At 52.3% G+C, this 16,735-nt stretch overlaps 9 protein-coding genes across 9 annotated transcripts; 6 read left to right on the top strand and 3 right to left on the bottom strand.

Annotated features, from left to right (window-relative positions):
- Positions 1-2,676: 2,676 nt before the first annotated feature.
- Positions 2,677-3,132, bottom strand: SCP_0600300 (hypothetical protein; the record flags this gene model as incomplete). The annotated part of the gene is made up of 1 exon (XM_027759165.1): positions 2,677-3,132. One exon carries the CDS (start codon positions 3,130-3,132, stop codon positions 2,677-2,679), a length of 456 nt encoding a protein of 151 aa, XP_027614966.1.
- A 558-nt stretch (positions 3,133-3,690) lies between these two features.
- Positions 3,691-5,314, top strand: SCP_0600290 (O-methyltransferase gedA; the record flags this gene model as incomplete). Its single annotated transcript, XM_027759164.1, has 6 exons — positions 3,691-4,057; positions 4,121-4,247; positions 4,293-4,540; positions 4,600-4,656; positions 4,712-4,919; positions 4,975-5,314. The coding sequence occupies 6 exons, from the start codon at positions 3,691-3,693 to the stop codon at positions 5,312-5,314; spliced, it is 1,347 nt and encodes a 448-aa protein (XP_027614965.1).
- Positions 5,315-5,790: 476 nt separating this feature from the next.
- Positions 5,791-6,470, bottom strand: SCP_0600280 (hypothetical protein; the record flags this gene model as incomplete). The annotated part of the gene is made up of 4 exons (XM_027759163.1): positions 5,791-5,865; positions 5,921-6,049; positions 6,106-6,123; positions 6,183-6,470. 4 exons carry the CDS (start codon positions 6,468-6,470, stop codon positions 5,791-5,793), a joined length of 510 nt encoding a protein of 169 aa, XP_027614964.1.
- Positions 6,471-7,732: 1,262 nt separating this feature from the next.
- On the top strand, positions 7,733-8,127 carry SCP_0600270 (hypothetical protein; the record flags this gene model as incomplete). Its single annotated transcript, XM_027759162.1, has 4 exons — positions 7,733-7,743; positions 7,793-7,896; positions 7,974-8,043; positions 8,100-8,127. The coding sequence occupies 4 exons, from the start codon at positions 7,733-7,735 to the stop codon at positions 8,125-8,127; spliced, it is 213 nt and encodes a 70-aa protein (XP_027614963.1).
- Positions 8,128-8,138: 11 nt separating this feature from the next.
- SCP_0600260 (hypothetical protein) lies at positions 8,139-8,592 on the top strand (the record flags this gene model as incomplete). Its single annotated transcript, XM_027759161.1, has 2 exons — positions 8,139-8,230; positions 8,307-8,592. The coding sequence occupies 2 exons, from the start codon at positions 8,139-8,141 to the stop codon at positions 8,590-8,592; spliced, it is 378 nt and encodes a 125-aa protein (XP_027614962.1).
- A 633-nt stretch (positions 8,593-9,225) lies between these two features.
- On the top strand, positions 9,226-9,483 carry SCP_0600250 (hypothetical protein; the record flags this gene model as incomplete). Its single annotated transcript, XM_027759160.1, has 1 exon — positions 9,226-9,483. The coding sequence occupies one exon, from the start codon at positions 9,226-9,228 to the stop codon at positions 9,481-9,483; it is 258 nt and encodes an 85-aa protein (XP_027614961.1).
- An 83-nt stretch (positions 9,484-9,566) lies between these two features.
- Positions 9,567-9,985, bottom strand: SCP_0600240 (hypothetical protein; the record flags this gene model as incomplete). Its single annotated transcript, XM_027759159.1, has 2 exons — positions 9,567-9,670; positions 9,727-9,985. The coding sequence occupies 2 exons, from the start codon at positions 9,983-9,985 to the stop codon at positions 9,567-9,569; spliced, it is 363 nt and encodes a 120-aa protein (XP_027614960.1).
- A 567-nt stretch (positions 9,986-10,552) lies between these two features.
- On the top strand, positions 10,553-12,166 carry SCP_0600230 (O-methyltransferase gedA; the record flags this gene model as incomplete). Its single annotated transcript, XM_027759158.1, has 6 exons — positions 10,553-10,919; positions 10,973-11,099; positions 11,145-11,392; positions 11,452-11,508; positions 11,564-11,771; positions 11,827-12,166. The coding sequence occupies 6 exons, from the start codon at positions 10,553-10,555 to the stop codon at positions 12,164-12,166; spliced, it is 1,347 nt and encodes a 448-aa protein (XP_027614959.1).
- Positions 12,167-15,778: 3,612 nt separating this feature from the next.
- SCP_0600220 (predicted protein) lies at positions 15,779-16,517 on the top strand (the record flags this gene model as incomplete). The annotated part of the gene is made up of 2 exons (XM_027759157.1): positions 15,779-16,265; positions 16,327-16,517. 2 exons carry the CDS (start codon positions 15,779-15,781, stop codon positions 16,515-16,517), a joined length of 678 nt encoding a protein of 225 aa, XP_027614958.1.
- Between the last annotated feature and the right edge of the window lie 218 nt (positions 16,518-16,735).

Here is a 16,735-nt window from a genome sequence, read left to right as displayed (position 1 = left end):
CCGTCAGCGAGTCGTATTAAGAGAATGTAGGCATCAGCTACTGTGTCCGAATCGCAACGATTACGGACGTACCTCAAACCAGATCATCAGAGACAAGTCGGTCAAGTTCTGAAACAATCACGTCCGGGACACGGAATCAATAACCACAGCGGATAGTGGAGGGAGTGCAGTGAACTGGATTCCAGTAGAGGATCGCCTTCAGCTTAGACGATGGATCGCCACACTGCAGCGACAAAGTAGACATAGAACTACCAATATCAAGCAAAACAACCGGAACCCAATGCCGCATGACTGGATCGACCGCATACCCTTGCGACCGCCACAACTCGAGTAATGTACCAACGCACGGCGTGAGGAGGATGCACCTACATGCGAGTTGTGGGGCGTAGGATCGCGGTCGATCGCGCACACGTAAGACAGAGGGTACCTTCGAGATGCACTGTCGCAATGAGAAAAACATCGCTGTACAGACTTAGTATATGATACTAGTGAAAATGGAAAATACAGGACGGAGTCTGTACATCGCGGTCGCGATCGGGAATGAGAGTAGCATAGAAGCTTGATGTTAGACATTTCCGCAGCCTTTTGAGGTGAAACTTTTAAAAAGTACTCTGTCTAGCAGAGAAGCTATAACAGCGTCAACGTGAGGTCTAAGAACTAGAAGGCGAAAAATGGGTCTCACCCCAAGTACTTAGCAAGAAACGGAAGAGCTTATCGCCCATGATCCTGCTATCAGCAGTACATTTGATTGCATTCATAACTTGCTGCATCCTCAGAGGTGTCTGTATAGTCCTCTGACGCAGATGAGGACGAAAAGTTGGTTTTCGAAGGTCGAATGTCATGGTGAGAAAACACATAGCGCCTGTTTGGCGCCCGCTGCCGCCACGGCCTCCGCTGGAAGTCACCTGTGGCGGTATGAGCAGAGTACGATGACGAGGCGTTCTTTCGTTTTCTTTTTTATTGCTATACATATACTTCCCACTATGCTATCCTCTTATGACTACATCTAGATTACTCACGCGGACACATCCCTTTGACATTACAACCTCCCCCACCACCGACCAACGCAGTACTCATAAGACACCGCTGCTTTATGGCAGCACAGACCACATCCTTCCTAGACAGAACACTTACCAGTGCGTATTTTCGTATACGTTTGTGACTGTTCCTCGGCGCACTTGCTCGCCTACTTGCAGTATAAATACACAGATTTCATCATCATCACCTGTGGCGGTGAACGCCGTAGATACCGGCGGCCAATGGTTTTGCCACCAACTGCCTCAAAACTGCCTACACCTAGTATTTTTCCTTCCAGACCTCTAGGCAATTCCCATACTGGCTCTCGAGAGGTCTGAATAAGTTTTGTATTTCTCGGCTATTCTTGTCATGCAAGTGGCTGCCTCTGGAACCCACAATTATTGACGATGCGGGGGCTGCGCTGGGCTACAGTCTTTGGCCGGATGCAGATTGGAGGTATGTGCGCGATCGGCTGATTGACGAGGGACGAACTAGATACACTTGAACGGCCAATGACTGGTCCTGAGGCCTGAGCGACCCTCGTACCTTGGGCTGAGCGTATCGTAAGCACCACATCACAAGGGAACAATGTAGGAGTGTCATAGCCGACGCATACCCCCAAGCCCTCCCACACGAGGCTCCCTTATACCGCCCGTCTTTCCTCTCGGAATGAGGTCGCGCAGTCTCTAACTTGGCCGATCCGTTTTAGAGACTTGTACAGTGGATGACATTCAACGGGCATTAATGGATTACAAAGACAGTCGAGACACAAGGTCCGAATCCGTTTGGGAGCCTCCGGAGTCCACGTCGAGATCCATATCGTCCGGATTATATCGTACAATTTCCTCCGGCACCTCCTAGAAAGCTTGAAACCATTGCGGAAATTGAGTAGAATAGAGCGCGAACAGTTGCGTGAACGGGGCGCCTTTGCACGCGCGGTCCTCCAGCCGTGCCTTGATGTCCGCCATCGGGGTCGCCAACTCGCGGAGTAAAAGGATGGTATTATAACATACATGAAATTCAGTAGAATCACATGGGCGACGTCATAAATATCGAGGTAGTACGTACGATGACATACAATTGGTGATGTTCGATGCGACAGACTTAGCATCGGAGTTCCGTCCAAAGACAAATTCGGTGAACACGACGGGCTGCGGGGCTAACCCGGCGGACGAGGATGTTGCGGGCGCTGAGCGCTGATGTCGCGCACTATCACGCCACGTTTTGTGGTTTTGTATAGGCACGACAACCATCCGTCCATCTAGTGATATTCCAGCTTGAGCGAAACCACGCTGCAGTCAATAGTTAAGGCATCGAAGCTCACCATTTGCGAGACCTCGTCGCGGCAGTCCGACCGGTGACGAACTCCATGACATGGGCAAAAGCGACTTTACCGTAGGGGAGTTGCACCTGCAACAGAAGAGTGAGAAATGAATACCAGGCAAGGTGACAAACGGACCTTGAACCATCCGAAGGACCACTGGCAGGGTATCTCCTTTCCTGCTCGGACAGTCGTTTCCAGAATTCTAAGTATAACAAAAGCATATCGTACCCTGAAGAGCGCTCATACATTCGTAATCGCCAGCCTCAGACCGTGCCATTGCAGCGCCCGTATACCATTTCATCCACGAGTGGGGCGCTCTCGCCTCGTCAAATCGTTCAGGGGGAAGGAAGGCACTCTCCAGAAATATCTTCATCACTACCGTCGCTTCGGGGATATGACCCTTCCAGCCTCATCGTTGCTCGCCAAACTTGCCCCCGCACAGCCGTTCCTATCCAGAGGGGGTTTGTCAAAATGATCATGATGTCGGCGAAGGCTTCGTAGAACGCTGTGCAATGCATCATCTCGGGCAGCGCACGATGCCGGTAGAGGCGAGACTCAAAAGATATATTGTTCCATGCGAAGCTTGACGGACACCAGCGCTCGACGATTTTTAAGGGGTACGGACGAGCGTTTTTGCTGTATTCGTGTGAGGCTTCTACCTGACGGCAGATACGCTCCGCCAGCTCCTTGTACTGTGTTTGGTTTTGAGGGTAGTCGAAGAAACCGTCGTCGACTAGAGGTGGCGTTAGCCCTGCGGGCAGTAGAGCAGCAAGCTCAAGGAAGGGGTCCATCTGAGGTAGGGAAGCAAGGATTTGGAGCCTATTTCGAATACGACCGACGATCGATTATTTATGTCTGTGTAGGCGTTCTTATGATGCCACACCTGTTTGCGGAAATACTTCAATTCTCGGGTACGGACCCCGGTGCGCATCCTACTTATATCCTCGCCTTTGCTACCTCACCGTTAATTACGGCCGTGCGCAATGTTAGTGACGTTCACGAACTGCCATAATCTAAGAATATTAACAGCCCGAGAAGGTCTGAAGACGTCTCAAAATTTTGTGGCGCCAATAATGGTACGTTTTGCGCTGTATTATAATAAAGGTGAATTCGGTAGCTGGCAGGTGCGCCACAGAGCACCAGCAAAGTGGTAGATGACCTGAGAGAAGCAGGACAGTCTCGTAACGAGCCACTCTAACTCCGTGTGCTGACACTATCTGACTGTACGTCTTCCTAGAAAGCTGTCATGAGCCTGATCTTGTTCCCTGAGGCAGTCGTAAAAGACGACGTCGACTCGGACTGCCTGCCTAGCTTGTATACAGCCTCAGCTGCACGCACTTCCTTCGACAATGTCCACCACTAGTGCCCGCGCAGAAAAACTTCTCGCCGTTGTGGATCTTGTAGTAAATGCCGCTCGGGTGGTGATACAAGAGTGGACAAAGGAGGACGCTGCTGGTGGTCAGAATGCCCTCTCGGCGTCCGTAGATCTCTTCAAGGCTCAGCGCACCATCTTGGCTGCCTGCGGCTCGTTCACTGAAATTTTACAAGTGCCTCAGAGACGCATCCTAGAAGTTGCTAACCAATTCTTTGAGGCTCGGGCGTTGCACATCGCGGTCGAGCATCGTGTCGCCCATCACCTTGCCGAGGTCAACGAGGCTGTAGGAATGCCCATCTCTGAGCTCAGCAAGGCCACAGGTCTTCACCCGAGAAAGCTTTGTGAGCTGTCTTTCCTTTGATGGTCGCGACTTGTGACTGACGACTGCTGACGACTGCGTTTAGCGCGCATCATGCGGGCCCTCTGCTCCATGCACATCTTTGCCGAAGTTCAAGACGGATATTTCGCCAACAACTCGGTCAGCGCAACGCTCGTCACCAACGAGGCCCTTGAAGCACATGTCCTTTTAGAGTGAGTAATCTGCTATTATTGTTAACTCTGGCTGACCGTGCTTAGGGCTTGGGTTTATTATCCGGCCTCGGCAAAGCTTCTGGAGATTGCCGGTGATCCTGTAAAGGGTTGGTCCAACTCTGCGACCGATTGCGCTTTCCAGGAGGCACATGGAACCAAGCTCTCTTTCTTTGACTGGCTGGAAGAAGGAATTATACAGCCCGACGGCTCCGTCAAACCGCGGCCCGCCTTGGAACGATTCACTGTCGCGATGGTTAATAGTGGTAACGTCCTCGGAACCCCGCCCTCATACTGTAAGCCACAGTTGCCGCTGTGGCATTCCAGCCTTTGATAATGCTCATGATACTGGCAGACTTTCCATGGGAATCGCTCGGCTCTGCAACAATGGTTGATATAGGCGGTGGCGTTGGTATGTTTCATATTAATGTAGGACGAGCTTGATCACTGATACGGTATATGGACAGGTGGAATGAGTTTCGATCTCTGCAATCACTTTCCACTCCTCAATTTCGTCGTCCAGGATCGTCCTGCCGTGATCGAGAAGGCTGAGCCTGTGTGGCAGCGCGAACGGCAAGAAGCACTCAAAGCCGGTCGCGTTCAATTCATGCCTCACGATTTCTTCACGGAGAACCCCGTGAAGGGCGCCGACGTGTACCTCCTCCGCCACATCCTGTAAGCATTCTATACGCTGTCCGGCCTCTCTCGGCCCTGCTTAGCATCACAACAGCCACGACTGGGAAGACGACCGCTGCGTCGACATCCTCTCCGCCCTCCGCCCGGCACTCTCCCCGCACTCGCGGGTGCTCGTGGTTGACATGGTGATGAACACGACGCTGGGCTGCCCCGAGATACCGTCCGCGCCGTTCCCGCTGCTCGCAAACTACGGCACTTCTATCCGCTACGCTCACGAGTCTGACCTGGTAATGATGTCCATGCTCAATGGCGCGGAGCGCGTCCCGGCCGATTTCCGGTCGATCGCTCAGCGGGCGGGGCTCGAAGTCACCGGCATGTGGGAGTGCCCCGGAGACTGCGTGGTTGAGATGCGGTTGCCGTCCGTGAGCCAGTAGGGAGAGCGAGGTTTCTGTAGAATCAATTAGATGGAGATGGGTATTGGCTCGTCAACGTTCTTCTTTAGCCCGTGTACGAATACATTGTGAGTCGATGTGCTTTGAGTCTTTGATTGTAGAATCAGTTACATGGTGTACGAACTCGTTATATCGGTTGTCGTTCCCCGATGGAGAATGAGTCTGGCACGCCAATGTCGCGAACATAAACGTTAAAGGCATGTACTTAGCTATCGTAGACCAAGCGCAAGTTGCCCGATAATTCTATCAAGAAACCCCCAGAAACACAGAAACCCCAATTGCAAGATATATATTCGGCCTACGACACCAGCAGAACGATTATCGATCGACTCAACGATCGACTTAAGACCCGAAGACGCTGTCGTTACTCGTCAGCAACGGCAAATATCAGATAGTCAAAGAGTCTCTTACTGTCGTCGGTCCGCGCGAGCGCCGTCCCGTCACTCAAGACGATGTTCTCATATAGGAACGCTTACCGAGAGAGATGGTACTGCGTTCCTAAATCGATCTCGTCCACGCACTCTTTTGAGAGCCTTCCGAGAAAGTAAACTCGGGATTATTGATTAATACTTGAACGAGACAACTTACCCGCAAGATTCGAGGCAAGCGGAAATTGAAGTACTCTTGCCGGATCGTTTGAGTCTGCGTGACCATCCTGCGGTATGTATCCGACATATTGGACATGCGCGCTCTGACGTCATCTTCTTGCTTTTGAATCTGCACGTAGGTGTATATTGAATGTGAATCGATCTCGCCGACAATAAGACACGTGCGTTACCCGGGTTGCGTCCCTTCAGAAGAAGATCCCCCTTCAATACGGCCTTCCCTATTTCCCGATTTCCTCCCGCACCCCCACGTGAACGACCCTGCACGGCCTCACGGTGAGATTCTCCCTTTTGAAGCGCTCCAGCTCTTCCCCTGTAACGTCGAAGTTGTTCTTAATCTTCTCCGTCGCTATTTCTGAGTCTTGGAGAGTGCATTTGTATCGGCTGGCGAGCTCTTTGGTCGAGGAGCGGCGAAGCGCGTTATAGCGCACCCACACATAAAATATAGTGTGCGTAGCGAGCCCTTCGCTCATCTCATTTAGGTGCTGCGTAGAATGCAGGCGGTTCTCGACCATGATCTCATGGTTCTTCATCGTCTGGTGTCAGGTGCTAACGAACGACCTACGGCACAATGTGAGACGATGAAAATAAATAGAAGGCATACAAGGTTCACCCAGCCTTACCGTCATTCGCGGCGTATGCTGCAGATGTGCTCTTCGCGAGCTTTTGCATATTTCTCCCGTACCCCTCTTCCAGCAGCGCGCGTTTCTTGAAGAAAACGGATGCTTCTAGACGTGCGACCAGCGAGCTCGTTATAGAGAGGCACTGAAAAGATAGGAGCATGCATATAATGACAAATACATACCCTGCACGAAACTACGCTCTGCTGTAATCGGTCAAGCAATAATGGAACACCGCAGTCGTTCAACGACGCTAAATTCGTCCGAACTGACAGACATGAAAGGAGTGAGATAAAGGCTAACATCGAGTTCACAAAAGCTCATAACACGTTCTCGTCGAAGCTAGCTTCTACGAGAGTGGCACTATCGGCGGTGTCGAGATATTCCGCAGTCGCCGGAAGCGCACTGTCACGCTATCTGGACTCAGAGTGTCTGGGCGGTGATTCTCCACTCGAGCGAAGGGGTGAGGTAGATTTTGCGGGCGTGGGCGGTACGCAGTTAGTAAGAGAGTCTGCAGATACGCCGAGCGGTTGTATCTGTGGTGAGATTCGGAGCTGTCGGCATTCTCCCACGAGGACGGCTATTCTTCGTGGTTCATCGCCCATAACGACGACGACAAGAGATAGAAAAGCTCGTCGTCGGGGAGCAGCCCTCTGCAGCCACTTGGATTAATATGGGTACTCGCGTAGATTACTTTCATTACGTAAGCCAATCTGTTCCCACATGTTTTCCGCCACCGCGTTATGTTTTTCTACCCGAGTCTCCTCCGCTCACCGCCTTTGCAGGCTTCTCCCTCATTCCATCTCTGTTACATTTCAGATTGCTAATGACTTGTGCACGGAGCTCTTCGACGATGAGCGAGACATTGACTACGCATGCGCGTACAAGGAGATCGCGGTCCCACTTCCACCAAGCATTCGGGAAGGTCAGTCTTTCCGGCTCGTTCTCACCGCACACGCTTCGGGAAGCCCGCACGTCGTGAATCTCGCAGGTGCGACGCTCGGCGAGCCGCCTTTCCCTGTGCTGTCTATGCCCATCCTGTTATCTTCGCGTTCGTCCGCAAAAGCTGGATTCTTCACCATTGGGAAAGCAAGAACAGGTAGAGCGCGTGTACAGGACCTTGGCGGGGCCTGGAGACCAGCTGTTTTTGGACGTGAAGGAGCGGACGTAGTTTGATGTCGACAAGGTGAGCGATTGGCGCCGTGTCTCTCCGCGACCGTTTAATTTCCTTGAAGGTTCGTCAGTCTAGCACAGGCGCGACCTTCTGACTCGACTGCCCTTGTTGATAACCTGTTGGAGATATTGATGTCATGTGAACCACGGAATATCGTCGAACTCGGTAAGTGAAAGGAGAAATGTCGCGCCGTTTTTCTCTGATTTTTGCATGCGCTGGTACTGACCGCTTCTCGCTGACAGTAGGAGCTCTGCGTGCAGCTATTCCGTCTTGCAGAAATGGAGGATGCATACTAACCACTGACCTCCATGAGTGAGTCCTCGTTGTGTCCGTAAACGTGGTCTGAAATTTGTCAGCATTATTACAAGCTTCAGCGATGCCTCTCCTAGCACATAACATCGCAGCAAATGAGGCGCTATTCCGATCGGCTTCAACCCATCCGCACGCGCTCGTCCTCCGTTGGGACGACGAACAACTCCCGAACGGAGTATCGGCCATCGTGAGCGACTTGGACCTCACTCTGTACACTTAGCGTGTATTCACGTAGATAATCAAATGACTATTGTCACCCGCAGAATGGCCGATGTCACCTACAACACATCCTTTCCCTCCCTCATCCGCACTCTCTCAGCCCTCACAGGTGTGCATTGCGAGCAACCCGTCGAATGCAGCTGCGAGACTGGAGTCGCGACACAATCAAAGTCGCCGTTGATTTTGCTAGAATATAATGAACGCGACGCCGCTGAACGAACCCTTTGGAATATGATGTGTGAGGTTGGGATCAAGTTCGAGCAAGTGGGCGAGAAGGTTGGTTCGGGAGGTGAGCCTGCAGAGATTTGGGTTGGAAGCGTATTACCATAGTGTTCCTCAGCAATAATGGCAGCAATTAATGGCAGTACTCGAAAATGTACACACCTTTTTCTCTATACGTTCTGCTTGCAGTCACATCAGTTTTATGAGCAAAATATAAGTTAGTTCACTATCGCACTACTGTATCGGAATTTCTCAGCAGTAGAGTTACATAGTTCAGACAGCAGAGGGCAGGTCTCGGACAGGGAAAGCACATGGAAAGCATAGGTTAGTATAGAAAAGCCTCAAGGACGATCTCAAACTAGATGCGGGGGTATAAACACTCAGCAGACAGTACATTCATCATCACGTTGAGAACGACCACGACGGCCGAAAGAGCCCCCCGTCTCGTCCTCCTTGTCATCATCGCTGTCGAATTTTTGCTCCTCATCGCTGTCCATAGGTGCCGTGACTTGCTCCAGGGATACGTCTGCCTGTCTGTAACACACAGAAGTCGGAGCGCGTGAGTGAACGTAGGCCGCGTTATTCTGGTGAGACGAAAACGTACCATCACTAGGCAAGGGCTCAATTCTCCATATCTTACGCAGGTGAGCAGTACTGACACCAGGCTTCTCACTGTCCAAGTCCAGAAGATCTCTCCTGAATGAGTGACTATATCCATCATCATCTCCTTCCTCCTCTGCGATGTTGAACTTGATGCCTTGCGAGCATGAGCAGTACCGTCTCCCACAGTCCGATCCCCGCGCCAAGCGTTTTGTCGTCATTGTTGGCTTCCTGTTTCTCCGCACCTTAATCCTCTCTATCGTCTTTGTCCTTGCGATCTCGACCGAAGAGTGTGTCGTTGACAGCTTGCAAGTCTGCGCCATTCACGCCGCACCGGCTATGGTCCCTGCGGTTGTCCAGGTAGAACCACCCGAACGGCCGCACGTTGTGACTTACTGACCTCCCGGTAGCTCTTCCCGTAATAGCCCAGAGTGCACTTCACAGGCCTCACGTTCACGCGGAACGCAAGTGAGTAGCTTCATTCAACGGAATCCAAACGGGTGCGGGGGTGGAAATAGAAGTAAACGTTCACGGACTGTGGCGAGGTGAGGGAGTGAATGCAAGACAGGACTTCGAGGTCGCGGAGCTAAAAAGACATATGAAATGTTGGGTACCGCATTGAGTCGGCCTAGAGAAACTCACAGTCCTCCCGCTGTCGTCCTTCGGATAACACAGGATGACAGATACTGACGGAGCGGTCTTCTTCCAGTCGTCGTCCAGCTGCCTCGGCGAGGTCCTGCATGGTCTCACGCAGCTGGGAGGTGAATACATCTATGTCCTCGCTAGCCATGTCCTCTATGAGCTCGTTCGTGAACTTCTCAGTAGTGCTTGATGTATGCTGCCCAGACTCGACTGGCTCGATAAGAACAAAAAGCGCCAAGCAAAGGCCTGTCTTCCTCATTTCAAGTTTCGAAGAATTCGCTCGTCGATCGATTACTTATGTCTGTGTAGGCGTATTTATATTGCATCCGCACGTGTGTGAGGAAAGTCCGCGGCTTTCCTGGTGGATACTATCGTTCAAGATACCCAGGCACGGACCCGGGTCGCATCCTAATTATATCTTCGCCTTTGCTACCTCACCGTTACGGCCGCAACGTTAGTGACGTTCATGTACGGCCATAATCTAAGGACATTAACAGCCCGAGAAAGTCGGAAGACGTCTCAAGGTTTTCCTGCGCCAATAATGGTACTTTTTGCGCTGTATTAAAGGTGAATTCCGTAGCTGAAGACAAGTGGGCCACAGAGCGTCAGTAAAGCGGTAGATGACCTGAGAGAAGCAGGTCGGTCTCGTAACGAGCCACTCCAACTCCGTGTGCTGACAATATACAACTCCATATCGGTGACGGTACGTCCAAGAAAGCTGTCATGAGTCTGATCTTGTTCCCGAGGCAGTCATAAAGAGACGACGTCGACTCGGACTGCCTGCCTAGCTTGTATACAGCCTCAGCTGCACGCACTTCCTTCGACAATGTCCACCACTAGTGCGCGTGCAGAAAAACTTCTCGCCGTTGTGGATCTTGTAGTAAATGCCGCTCAGGTGGTGATACAAGAGTGGACAAAGGAGGACGCTACTGGCGCTCAGAAAGCCCTCTCGGCGTCCGTAGATCTCTTCAAGGCTCAGCGCACCATCTTGGCTGCCTGCGGCTCGTTCACTGAAATTTTACAAGTGCCCCAGAGACGCATCCTAGAAGTTGCTAACCAATACTTTGAGGCTCGGGCATTGCACATCGTGGTCGAGCATCGTGTCGCCCATCACCTTGCCGAGGTCGACGAGGCTGTAGGAATGCCTATCTCTGAGCTCAGCAAGGCCACGGGTCTTCACCCGAGAAAGCTTTGTGAACTGTCTTTCCCTTGATGGTCGCGACTTGTGACTGACGCCTACGTTTAGCGCGCATCATGCGGACCCTCTGCTCCATGCACATCTTTGCCGAAGTTCAAGATGGATATTTCGCCAACAACACGGTCAGCGCGACGCTTGCCACCAACGAGGCCCTTGAAGCACGTATCCTTTTGGGGTGAGTAATCTGCTATCATTGAAAATTCTGGCTGACCGTGCTTAGGGCTTGGGTTTATTATCCGGCTTCGGCAAAGCTTCTGGAGATTGTCGGTGATCCTGTAAAGGGTTGGTCCAACTCTGCTACCGATTGCGCTTTCCAGGAGGGACATGGAACCAAGCTCTCTTTATTTGACTGGCTCGAAGAAGGAATTATACAGCCCGACGGCTCCGTCAAACCGCGGCCCGCCTTGGAACGATTCACTGTCGCAATGGTTAATAGTAGTGGCGTCCTCGGAACCCCGCCCTCATACTGTAAGCCACAGTTGCCGCTGTGGCATTCCAGCCTTTGATAATGCTCGTGATACTGGCAGACTTTCCATGGGAATCGCTCGGTTCTGCAACAATGGTTGATATAGGCGGTGGCGTTGGTATGTTTCATATTAATGTAGGACGAGCTTGATCACTGATACGGTATATGGACAGGTGGAATGAGTTTCGATCTCTGCAATCAATTCCCACTCCTCAATTTCGTCGTCCAGGATCGTCCTGCCGTGATCGAGAAAGCTGAGCCTGTGTGGCAGCGCGAACGGCCAGAAGCACTCAAAGCCGGTCGCGTTCAATTCATGCCTCATGACTTCTTCACGGAGAACCCCGTGAAGGGCGCCGACGTGTACCTCCTGCGCCACATCCTGTAAGCATTCTATACGCTGTCCGGCCTCTCTCGGCCCTGCTTAGCATCACAACAGCCACGACTGGGAAGACGACCGCTGCGTCGACATCCTCTCCGCCCTCCGCCCCGCGCTCTCCCCGCACTCGCGCGTGCTCGTGGTTGACATGGTGATGAACACGACGCTGGGCTGCCCCGAGATACCGTCCGCGCCGTTCCCGCTGCTCGCAAACTACGGCACTTCTATCCGGTTCGCTCACGAGTCTGACCTGAAGATGATGTCCATGGTCAATGGCGCGGAGCGCGTCCCGGCCGATTTCCGGTCGATCGCTCAGCGGGCGGGGCTCGAATTCACCCGCATCTTGGAGTGCCCCGGAGACTGCGTGATTGAAATGCGGTTGCCGTCCGTGAGCCAGTAGAGAGAGCGAGGTTTCTGTTGAATTGATTAGATGGAGATGGGTATTGGCTCGTCAACGTTCTTCTTTAGCCCGTGTACGAATACATTGTGAGTCGTTGTGGCTCCAGTCTTTGATTGTAGAAACAGTTACAGGATGTACGAACTCGTTATATTGGTTGTCGTTCCTTGACGGGGAATGAGTCCACGCCAAGGTCGCGAACATAAACATCAAAGGCATGTGCTTAGCTCTCGTAGACCAAGAGCAAGTAGTACCTGGAGTACTTCGCACGAAGTTGCGTCGAATCGCCGCTACTGGCACCGTTGAACGCAGCGCATCTCGTCCATCCCACAGGACAACGCAACCGGATCACTAAGCGGGTAGTTAACAATAGCAAGGTCCAGGTCCGTAGAAACACAAGCGAGGCGTGCAAGAGCACGACACGGGAATCCCGCTGTTCCACGCGCTCGAGATTCGCCCAAGTGATGGGAACCCAGGGCGAGCTCTATGTATAACAGTCAAGGAAAAGAACGCAACGAAGGAATTGCGCGCGACTGCGGCGAGGACTCCCACCTCGCGGCCGTGTGCACCAACGGCAATCATCCAAAAGGCATCACGCACAAAGGTGAAGCACTTGCGTCTCGGTAAAAGGTTATAACACCAGATAGTCACATAGACCGGGAGATAAATTCAGGTGGTGAAGTCTGCTTCCTCGCGGCCCGCTGGTGTATCCTGGGTCATGATGATGACCACGCCAGAACTGAAGACGCACAGATACGAACTCGTCGTTGTAGTCGACGGATAGCCATTCAAGACGGATCACTTCGAGCGGGTGGAACATCGTGGCTGCAAGGTAATCAGGTGGAGTATTATCAGACAGACGATACGTACTGAGGTGTCTGCGAATATTAACTGCAATACTTGGAGAGCCGTTTCGTACACGTGTTCTACGAGTTTCCTACGAGTTTCCATCGCCACGAAAGCGTAGGAGAATATATCGATCGACAAGTCCTCATGAGAGGTGAAACCTTCCGAGACTCACCGATACTATCTCTTCACTCACTTCGTTGTTCAGAACATTCCGGTGCAGCTTGCGGTTTGCTTCCTCCATTGATGACGGTTCTGCAAAACGATAACTCCGCATCATCAAATGAACGAGCGGAGACTCGTCTTCTGATTAAGGATTGCACTTCCGGCTTCTACATTTTCAGGCGTCCCAAGACCACAAGCGTCGCGGTCGTAACAAAGCAAGCAGGACGACGTGGCCAATTTGAATCGAGTCGACGTCGAGTCTGCCCATAACTTGAAGCTCCCCGCACGTTATAAACTTGACGCTTCATAAGAGACCGCCCACGCGATGTAAACCGACACCGCCGGATTCCCCCAGTATTTCCTCGCAGTAGAACTTAGGTCAAAATTTTGAAATCATGGCTCTGAAATATTCAATTGCAAAGCGAGTAGGACGAGACGCCACCGTGACGACGGTGGGTCATGTCACGTGCCAGTGCGTCCAACGTGTTATCGATATCCTCCGTCATTCAGCGCAGCGCACAATTTCCTTTGAGATGCAAGCATAATCTTTTTCCTTGCTGAGAATTAATACTAACTCTTAGTCGACCGGTGCTGCCATCGCATCGCACGAAGACGACATCTCCATTCTTTTCGTGACGTTTTCGCCCAACTATCCAAAGCCACCCAACCCAACGGCGCTGGATCGATACGCATAGATGTTCTCAAAGACCACTGGACCCGGCCCCCGTCTCGCGTGCGAATAGAGCGCGTGCTGAGTTGGCTGAAGCTCGTGATTGTTGTAGTGCTGCAGCTAACGGCGAATTGCGAAAGCTTCGAGGCCGATATCGATGACACGAGTGAGTTAGTTCAGCTTTCGGCTTTGCGTGTGGTGCTGCTGATGTGGATGCTCGTGCATGGGGCGCATGGGCGTAGAGGACGGCGTCCCTGTCTCTAGAGCGGTTTGGCGATGTGTTAGCGTTACCGAGGTACTCAGATAGCAAGATGTTTTCTGGTGGGATCGTTCAGAGCCGTAGGCATGCTCGGGGTATCGCCGGCAAGTGCTTAATGAGTCGTTCTGAGATTTCACGTGCTGCTGTTTAGTTCTGCACGGATCAAACTGTCAAGCAGCGTGAAGCTTTTTACTCTAACAACAGCGATTCCCTGGTTTCTGAGTCTACAGTCACAGAGGCCCACCCCTTTTGTATTCGACAATATGATTGGCATGCGCGAACATTTATGCTCTGCGCGCAACGGGTCGAGCGACAGTCGAACGATGAAGCGCTCTCACCAAGTGCATGTATTAGCATCGTACGTGTGTTAGCTCTTGCCTATGCATAGTCCGGGAGAGTCGTGTGTTCATTCAACGAATACTGCTCCACATCAACGCGATGTCTATAAAAGCATATGATTTCGTTGATGAGAACGGTCCGGAGAACAACATCATCAGATTGGCCCTGGCTTGCGAGTCTGAACTGCTTCTCGACGCGGCCCAAAAATGTGTGGTGTACAGGTCGTACGTCCTTCTAGCACTCTTCATTCGACTAGAAGCAGAGAGGATTTAGCGACGGTTTTCACCTGTCCTCTCTGACTGACTTTGAAGAGCAGCGCTTGATCTCTGTGCTAACTGTTATAGGTCTGCTCAACCACATAGTCTGTCAATGTCTGTCAATGTCGTTCAGAGCACTCAAAACGTACCCGAGCTCGCCCCGTACACCTATTCTTCCCAACCCCTTCGCCACATGACTTACGGTATCTTATTATGAGAGTTGATTCCGGATTTCTCGGAAAATCTCCGTAGCTATGGGCAAGGTTTTCCTACTAGGTCAGGATGCCTTGGAAGGTGTTTGGTACCATCTCTTGGGTGAGTCAACTCTCTGTTCTCGTGGTCATGAAGACGGAGTGACAGCTACGGATGATTCATACTAACGCTAGTATTGACATGCGATATAGCGACAGATTTGGTGATCCATAGTTTCGCAGCCAATGTGTCTGATGTGGTTCCTACTCGGATACACAGGCGAGAAGTCATCACAATTGACGCTAGACTGCGACCGGCGTACGAGTCGATATCGACCAGCTGACCACTGGTAGGCGTTGGCATACTAATTGGCGCCGACCTTCGTTCTTCAGATCTGGACATATCTTGCGGCGATCGGCGGTAGTCGGCTGAGGAGCATATGGTGAGTGATGGTACTTGCGCTTCTTCTTCCTGTGGGGATGATTCTCGCGATGAAGCGAACCCCGCACACTGGAGAAACAGCCACTAGTGGCGAGATTCAGGTCAGGAGGGTCGCACGACCATGGCCCATCGCGCCACTCCTTAAGCTTTTACTGACAACGGTGAGCAGGCGCACGTTGAGCGTGCAGGGTCCAAGATAGATTTTGTTCCCCGCTCGAGCGGGTGGGGCACACCGATCATGCGGGGGATCGTCCGACTAAGCCAAATATGACTTCCAAAAAGATTGTATGCTTCCTTCTCGTCATTTACGTTCTCCCGTATGCTCACATGCGCACCCGCTCTCCCATTTCTCGTCTACAACGGATCTATGAAGCCCCGCTCACGGCTTGTCCTGTGCAGACGTGCCTGCACCGGTACCCAGCCATAGCTATTATTTTTTCTCCGCCATGTCTGCTTCCCTCAAATTCTGGCGGCTCGTCTCCCTCTGTCTCGCCAACGCATTCGGCATCATAGGCATGAGTCTCGGTATCGACGCCCTCGTCAAGTCTAACCGGCAGAAGACCAAGGTCCGCCACAGCGTACCCGCCGGCACATCGGTGTCCCTCAACACCAACGACGTCGTCCACTCGGGCATCGTCAACACCGTCATCTGCGGCCTCATCGCCGGCGTGTCTTTTGTTGCCCTCGTCACCACCATCGTCTCCGCGTCTCCTCACCGCGCGCCACTCCGCCGCGTGTCCCTCGTTTCCTCCGCCATCCTCCTCTTCCTCTCGACCTGGCTCTTCGCGACGCTCATACCCTTCACCGACTTCGTCGCGAACCGCCAGGCTAAGGTCAAGGCCACGCTCGATGGCATTTCCGTGCCCCAGAGCGTCATCCAGGCCACGCAGGCAAAGATCGGGGTCACTGGCATCTATCACAAGCTCCTTTATCGTGAGTGTCTGCCACTCTGTCGCGTGGACCTCAGCTGTAGAGCTGAACGTGTACACTGCAGTCCGCCTCCAGACGATATTCCGCTGGATGGTGTTCCTTTTCGGCGTACTATCGGTGGTCTTCCTGTACGCTGCGGAGCAAAGTGCCGAGTCCGCGCGTTACCCGCCCGTGGCCGGTGACGCAGCGGGTTCTATCAGAGAGGTAGATGACAAGCCGAAGGAGAAGGAGAAGGTGGGCGTCCAGCAGGTGTAATTTGTCGTGGACGGAGGAGCGCGGTGGCTTAGTTCTTAAATTCTTAATGCGAGGCGAGGTCAGGATGAGGGTTCTGAGTCTCAGGGCCTTTTGGGGTCGATATACGCGGCCGATAACTTTCTCGCAGACATGGATGGAGGATGGATCATTGTTTAAGATCACGATTTGCAATGTACCTTGTCATGAACCGGAGTGTTTCTAAGCCTGTCAGATTCGGA

Source organism: Sparassis crispa (genome assembly GCF_003851025.1).
Source record: "Sparassis crispa DNA, contig_000005F, whole genome shotgun sequence".
Classification (NCBI taxonomy): Eukaryota; Fungi; Basidiomycota; class Agaricomycetes; order Polyporales; family Sparassidaceae; genus Sparassis; species Sparassis crispa.
Note: the sequence above shows the minus strand (reverse complement) of the source record. Positions and strands in the feature narration are given on the sequence as shown.